Genomic DNA, 8,076 nt, shown 5'->3' with positions numbered 1-8,076 from the left:
GGATCTACACCATTTTTATTGTAATTTTTCAAAAATTTTTTCATACTTTTTTGCAAGAAATTTTTATTGAATACTTCCTTTTTAGGGAATAGTGAATCCCAGAATAGATCATTTCTCTATTTAAAAAAATAGAAATTATAAACTTTATAATATGAGTGAATTATTATTGTGACTATGTTATTTAAATAATCACGTATAAAGGTATTACACATTAGGTAAAGACTAGCCAGGTATTTCAAGAAAATACAATTCTGGGATACTATAATAATCTTACTATACTTCTGAGCTATGTCTTACATCTCACAGTTGATGGTGCAATAATATTGTGAAATTCAGAGATAATTACTAATAAAAAGTAAAACTTAACTTCTATAGACTTTAGAAAATAGTTACTACTGAAAGGACTACATGTTCAAGATTTTTATCTAAGATTAGAATTATAAATTCAAGCACTCTTTCTTAAAATTATTTTCTTATTTATATATGTATTCAATTATTCAAAAGTTTATTCAATGAACTTGATTATTAAAAAGTTTAATTATTCAAAGTTATCTTTTGAGTGCCTTGTATTTATTAGACATTATCCTGGTGCTAACAATATCAAAGTGAGCAAGATGTACAAGTTCCTGTTTTCATAGAAATAAATTTTAATTGTAGGAGGAAATAGATAGATATATAAGTGAGACAGGAAGAAAGAGAAAGAAAGAAAGAAAAGATCTCAAATTTGGCTATGTTGTGCAGAGATTTGAAATTAAGCTGTTATAAAGAGCAGGCAGTTCAAATCTTATGAACAATAGGAACCAGCATGCAAAATCAGTAGGAAGAACATTACAGGTAGCAATTACATAAAGTTCAAAGACAACAATTTAAGGAAAAGATTTCTATTTGAAAAACAGAATATATTCAGAGGGGCAGAAGAAGTATGGCCAATGTGAAAAATTACTTTAAAGAAGGTTTTATTTGTTTTCTTTTGTTTTGTTTTTAAAATAACAAGGAGGAAACATTATTTACAGCCTTTTCTAGCCAGAGTAAGTTAGATTTTTGGGGAAACCACTGGAAGAATTTAATCTAGGATGGCAAAATAACAGAGTTGTTTTATCAGTAAGAAATCTGTTACAATATGACATGGAAAGAGAACAGTAGTTTGATTAGCTAGCACTAGGGAATTTGATGACCCATGGATAAATTAAGTATACATTTTTAAGCTAAAATCTATGGCACAAATTTATGAAATTTTTCTTTAGAGAAAGTTGGTAGATATGCACATTTGTAGGCAGTATCTCATAGTGATAAAAAGCAAAATGCCATCTTTAGGGTTAGCATGTGCATTAGTCCATTTTCATGTTGCTAATAAGACATACCCAAGACTGGGCAATTTATAAGGAAAAAGAGGTTTAAAGAACTCACAGTTTCACGTGGCTGGGGGGGCCTCACAATCATGGTGGAAGGTGAAACGCACATCTCACGTGGTGGCAGACAAGAGAAGAGAGAACTTGTGCAAGAAAACACCACTTTATAAAACCATCAGATCTCATGACACTTATTCACTATTACAAGAACAGCATGAGAAAGACCCCACCACATGATTCAATTACCTCCCACCAGGTCCCTCCAACAACACGTGGAAATTGTGGGAGCTATAATTCAAGATGAGATTTGGGTGGAGACACAGCCAAACCACATCATTCCACCCCTGACCTCTTCCAAATCTCATGTCCTCACATTTCAAAACCAGTCATGCTTTCCCAACAGTCCCCAAAAGTCTTAAGTCATTTCAGCATTAACTCAAAAGTCCACAGTCTATCTTAAAAAAGGCAAGTCCCTTCCACTTATGAGCCAGTAAATTCAAAAGCAAGTTAGTTACTTCCTATATACAATGAGGGTACAAGCATTGGATAAATACAGTCATTCCAAATGGGAGAAATTGGCTGAGACAAAGGGTTTTTGCAAATCCAAAATCCAGCAGGGGCATCAAATCTTGAATCTCCAAAATCATCTCCTTTGGCTCCATGTCTCACATCCAGGTCATGCTGATGCAAGAGGTAGGCTCCCATGTCTTTGGGCAGCTCTGCTCCTGTGGCTTTACAGTCTCCCCGCTGGCTGCTTTCATGGGCTGATATTGAGTGGCTGCAGCTCTTCCAGGTGAACAGTGCATGCTGTCAGTGAATCTACCATTCTGAGGGCTGAAGGATGGTGGTCGACTTCTCACTGCTCCACTGGACAGTACCCTAGTGGGGACTCTGCGTGGGGCTTCTGACCTCACATTTCCCTTCTGCGCTGTCCTAGCAGAGGTTATCCATGAGCACCCCTTGCCTGTTGCAAACTTCTGCCTGGACATCCAGGTGTTTCCATACATCCTCTGAAATCTAGACAGAGGTTCCCAAAACCCAATTCTTGACTTCTGTGCACCTCAAAGGCTCAACACCACATGGAAGCTACCAAAGTTTGGGGCTTGCACCCTCTGAAGCCATGGCCTGAGCTGTACCTTAGCCTCTTTTAGTCATGGCTGGAGCAGCTGGGATGCAGGGCACCAAGTTCCTAGACTGCACATAGCAGAGGGACCCTGGGCTCAGTCCCTAAAACCATTTATTCCTCCTAGACCTCTGGGCATGTGATGGGAGGGGCTGCTGTGAAGACCTCTGATATGCCCTGGAGTCATTTTCCCCATTGCCTTGGCGATTATCGTTTGGCTCCTCATTACTGTAGAAATTTCTTCAGCTGGTTTGAATTTCTCCTCAAGAAAATGGGATTTTCTTTTCTTTATCATTGTCAAGCCACAAATTTTCTGAACTTTTATGCTCTGCTTCCCTTATAAAAGTGAATGCTTTTAACAGCACCCAAATCACATCTTTAATGCTTCACTGCTTAGAAATTTCTTCTGCCAGATATGCTAAATCATCTCTCTCAAGTTCAAAGTTCCACAAATTTCTAGGGCAGGAGCAAACTGCTACCAGTCACTTTGCTAAAACATAACAAGCGTCACCTTCGCTCCAGTTCCCAACAAATTCCTCATCTCCATCTGAGACCACCTCAGCCTTATCACCATTTTTGTCAAAGCCATTCAAGAAGTCTCTAGGAAGTGGCAAACTGTCCCACATTTTTCTGTCTTCTTCTGAACCCTCCAAAGTATTCCAACCTCTGCTTGTTACCCAGTCCGAAATCCTCTTTTACATGTTTGGGTATCTTTACAGCAGTGCCCTACTCTACTGGTACCAATTTACTGCATTAGTTCATTTTCACACCGCTGATAAAGACATACCCACAACTGGGTAATTTATAAGTAAAAAGAGGTTTAATGGACTCCTGGTTCCATGTGGCTGGAGAGGCCTCAAACTCATGGTGGAAGGTGAAAGGCACATCTCACATGGCAGCAGACAAGAGAAGAGAGAATTTGTGCAGGGAAACTCCTCTTTATAAAACCATCAGATCTCATGAGACTTATTCACTGTCACAAGAACCTCATGGGAAAGACCCGCCCCCATGATTCAATTACCTCCTACCATGTGCCTCCTACAACATGTGGGACTTATGGGAGCTGCAATTCAAGGTGAGATTTGGGTGGGGACACAGTCAAACCATATCAGCTTGTTTTGGTTTGAATTCTGGTTCTGCTGCTTATTGCTTGTGAAACCATGGGAAAGTTATTTAACATCGTTTAACATCTATGTGTCTAAGTTTCAGTACTGTTAAAGAAAGGGAGAGAGAAAGACTGCAAAATATCAGACACTAAATGGTTTAATATTTGTAATGCAATTAGAACAGAACTGGCACAGAGGTGAGGCTGTCTGGAGAGAGAGACCATTTTAGAAGAAAAATAAGTATTACCATTTTTGACCTTTTAAGTTGAAAATGAGATTAGAACTCCTTATGGAAATGTGAAAGAGGCACTTGTATTTTCTAGTCTTGAGATCCAGGGAAAGGTCATACAGAGATATCTGAGAGTCCCTGTATTTAAAGTCAAACAACCGAACAAGGTAGATGAGATGAGTGTATGGAGTGATGCAATAAAAGGGGACACAGGACACAGCTCCAGAGTATTCCATCTTGTAGAGTTTCATCTAGGAGGAAGAGTCAACAAAGACTGAGGAGAGGCAGGCATGGTGACAGGAGAAGCCATGAGGATGTGTCAGGAAGGATGTGCAAACAAAGCCTTTAGAGGACTGTACAACTTTTTGAATGCTGCAGGGAAGTGAAGTAATGGAAGACACATGTGACTACTGGGATGAAACAGGCAGGACATCAGTGACCTAAAGCTCAGTCTCCAGTGCACCAAGGGGGCAGAAGCCTAATAGAGTTGGTTGAGAACAGAATGAGAGGGGAAGAACTGAGAGTCAGTGGCCAAAGAAAATGCTTTCAAAAGTTGAGCTGTGAAAGGAAACAAATAAGTTACATAATAATGGAAAGGCTTAAGTGGTCAAGCAAGGACTGTGTTTTGTTATGATATGAATATGTTGGTGAGTAGTAGAGTATGTTAGTGCACTAAAAAGGAAAAGCAGGGAAGGAAGAGAGAATAATGACACAGGAGAGAAAGGAAAAAAATTACAAAAGTCTGTCTTTGAAAAGGACACATAGACTGAAATTCAGAGCAAAATGGGGAGCTATCCTTTCATAAGTACATACTTACCATAAATACTATCTGGAAGGAAGGCAGAGTATCAGTAAAGACATGGTAGGATAGAAATTTAAATAGCAAAAATAAAAAGTGTAGGTTGATGCTTTTTTCTCACTAGAGGAAAGGTAAGAGTAACTGGAGTTGAAAATTTGTGTGTTTTTCACCAGCAATATTCAACTCTGGGGCAGACTGGGTAGATATTTGGGTTTAACCAGAACTGGAGTTGTTTTTATTTGTTGGTTTTTGGGTTTTTCATTTTGTTTTGTTTTGATTTGTTTGAGGCAAGATCTTGCTGTGTCACCTAGACTGAAGTACAGTCACCTGATCATAGCTTACTCTGCACAGCCTCCAGTTCCTGGGCTCGAGTAATCCTCTTTCCTCAGCCTCCCAAGCAGCTGAGACTATGGGTGCCCAGTTAATTTTTTTTTAAAAATTTTTTACAGACATGGCATCTCTCTACCTTCCCCAGGCTGGTCTCAAACTCCTGGCCTCAAATAATCCTCCCATCTTGGCCTCTCACAGTGCTGGGACTATGGGTATAAGCCACTGCCCCTAACCAGAACTGAAGTTTTTAAGGAAAAATTAACATACATTGAAAAGGAGAAATGTAAGAGACTAAGAGTAGACATTACATAATACAATGTTGTATTACATAATGTGGATTCTAAGCTGGATAATGAGAAAATTAGATGAGATTAAGAACAGGAAGAAGACATGGATTCAATATTTGCATGAATTCAGAGAATTCTTGTGGTGGGAACTTAAGGTGGATTGGCAGGAAAAGAGGTGGGAAAGGATGTGAGGGGACAAGCAAAGGGCAATTGTTGGTAATATTAAGCTCATGATATGCCCGTTCTCTTCGGCATATAAAAGAAGTACAAACAAGGAAATAAAGACAGAAAATATTGTAAAATCCGTAGACCCTTCTTCTTTCTAAAAAAATTTCAGTATTAAAAAAGAAGCCCACAGAATTCATCTGCTGTCTTTTCTAAAGATTTACAATGCTCATGATAAATGGATTCAAGATGTAACAGTGAAATTTCTGTTTATAGCAATGCTAGAATATTAAAGATGTTATATTCTGTGTGGGGAGAGGGGAGGGGACAACAAGTTAAATAATATATGAGAATTTTGGCACTCTTCTCTACTTATTTCTCTGTTTCTATCACCCTTCTTTGTGTTCTCCATTATCACTGTTTAAGTTATTTTTAACTCAAATACACTGGTTTAAACTATGGATTCACTAGCAGATTTCACTCCAAAAGGCTAGGAGCCACAAGGTAAGAACCATACATAATAGGAAAACTACAAGATTCTGAGTAAGATGAAGAGTAGTTTTGTTTAAGTGAAAGTCAACACAGATGGTCCACTTATTTCATGATTTTAATTTGAATTGAAAAATACAAAGCTTGCTGATACAATGTGGATTTGAATATTATGAATATGTTATGTCTTCTGATATTTCTTTACTTCCTTTATTCCTTAATTATTCATTTCATTTAACTTAACATATTTTATTTTTTAGTAAGTTATTTAAAAATCTCCTAAAGAAGTAGGAGAAATTTTAGGGTGATATATGCCTAGTTTGGCAGACAGTCAAATGAAATCCTTTAAAGATGTCTCTGACTCTTTGTCTGTCTCTCCTTCTTTTCTGCATGCATACCCTAAGCATTTTCTTATTAAAAACACACACACACACACCGATGTGAAATCATGACTTTCCTGAACATGTTGCTTTTTCCACGGCTTCATCTCATAAACAAATAAAATCCTCACACAACCCAATCATTTGAAAAATTCTGTCCCAATTATATTGAGTGTGATAATAAAAAACTTCAAAAATGTAAAAGATTGAGTCTTCAATGCACAGATAAGTGTTTTTACAGAACTCTTTTTTCCTAATCATTTTGTTTATATACTTTTGGTTGCTTTGCTTAAATATAAGAGGCTTAATTGAAAATTTAAGGTGAATAATAACTATATTACTAATACTGAAGATGCAAGGCCGTAACCACTTCTATTACACAAACTTACAACACATCCATAACTCAAAATCCTACCTTTTTCCCCAAATTTGCCGATTTCTTGGACTTTTTCTGTCTCACTGGAGTTCTGGAATTTAAGATCTGCATAAGTAACTTCTTCAGACATTGATGAATATGTAAAGAAATCTTGACAAAGTATAAAAACACAAAAAGGTGAGAGTGAGTTAACAGAGCTGAATATTAAACAGGACCTGTAATTTTAAACTTCTGTTTATAAACGGAAGCTTAAGCTTACAAGTTTAAACCTCTGTTCATAAACTTACTGTACCAATCACCCATATGTCTGCAAATGAGCCATGTCTCATCTGTGGCTTCAGTTAAGAACATTGAACTGTTGCAACAGGCAGTATCTTTCTTCCTCATATTTCTTCCTTTTTCTCAATTTCTGTATATTTACCAACTACAGAAAGTAGTTTTTGAAATTGTGTTTGGATAATATTACTAGTGTTATGCAAGAGAACAGAAATAACTAGCACCACATGGTGCAGACATAGTGCAGGATTTATTGGTGAAAAACTTTCAAGCAGAAAAATAACAGAAAAGATACAGTTCTCAGACACTCACTGATCTGCAGCTGTGGCCTGGCATAGATATTCCTTTTGTATCATGATGAAGGTCCTGATAGAAGGGTTCTCTTCACTGGGAGACTGAACATGCAGAGAGCACTGCCAAGGAGAATGAGGCAGTTAGTGTCATTCCGTTGCCATGTTACATAGCTATAGGTTTGCACAAGAGAGGTAGGGAACGCCTAGTTTCTCTAAATAACAAGATATAGGTTGGTGCAAAAGTAATTGTGGTTTTTGTCATTAAAAGCAAAAGTAATTATGGTTTTTTGCCTTTAAATGTGTACAAAATTACTTTAGCGCCAACCTGTATATTAAGGAATCTGAGGCCCAGAAACCACACCAGGGAGTATGTATACTGATGACCAAGGTCTGTATACTGAGGGCTCTGGGAACAGCTTTGCAGGCCAGGAAAACTATTATCAGCCTTGCTCTCTTTCTACAGACTGACTCAATCCATTTGATCGCCTCCTCAGCTAAGCCACCAAAAGTGGGAAGGAAATGAGTCTCCAAAGTCCACAGTTGTGTCTTATTAGTTTGACTCAATAGTCTTAGTATTTTTGATCTCATGTCTTGATCAAGTATGCAAGTGGAAGTGAGGGGTGGAGAGGACTGTTTTTGAGTATGTTTTCTAATATTCGTTAGAAAATCTTACTGTAAAATTCTTCTTGACATTGCCACATGCAAATCATAAAATGGTTAGGCATTATTATTATACATGTAAAACAGAATGCACAAAGATTTTTAAAAATCAATTAAAAACGAATTGCTTTATTATGTCAGGATAGGAAAAATAAAAGGCTCCCTTTATAAGAGCTACTAAAAATAAATAGGAAAATATTACAGATAGAAATTA

General features: G+C 37.3%; 1 protein-coding gene across 10 annotated transcripts in view; it reads right to left on the bottom strand.

Moving 5' to 3' along the window:
- CLEC12A (C-type lectin domain family 12 member A) overlaps positions 1-7,329 on the bottom strand; it is a 30,313-nt gene extending 22,984 nt beyond the window's left edge. For 4 of the 10 annotated variants that reach the window (XM_033223420.1, XM_033223419.1, XM_033223413.1 and 1 more), the window contains exons 1-2: positions 6,921-6,957; positions 6,673-6,783 (exon numbers count right to left, since the gene is read on the bottom strand). In XM_033223420.1, coding sequence (XP_033079311.1) covers positions 6,673-6,783; positions 6,921-6,936 — 127 coding nt within the window. In that variant the 5' untranslated portion in view covers positions 6,937-6,957. Of the gene's footprint in view, positions 1-6,672; positions 6,974-7,221 lie in introns of those variants that run through there. The other 6 variants (XM_033223416.1, XM_033223421.1, XM_033223418.1 and 3 more) reach the window with 5 other exon arrangements.
- Between the last annotated feature and the right edge of the window lie 747 nt (positions 7,330-8,076).

Source organism: Trachypithecus francoisi, unplaced genomic scaffold (assembly GCF_009764315.1).
Source record: "Trachypithecus francoisi isolate TF-2019V2 unplaced genomic scaffold, Tfra_2.0 Lachesis_group11, whole genome shotgun sequence".
NCBI classification, from domain to species: domain Eukaryota; kingdom Metazoa; phylum Chordata; class Mammalia; order Primates; family Cercopithecidae; genus Trachypithecus; species Trachypithecus francoisi.
The sequence above is the reverse complement of the archived record's forward strand: the minus strand, read 5'-3'. Positions and strand labels throughout refer to the sequence as shown.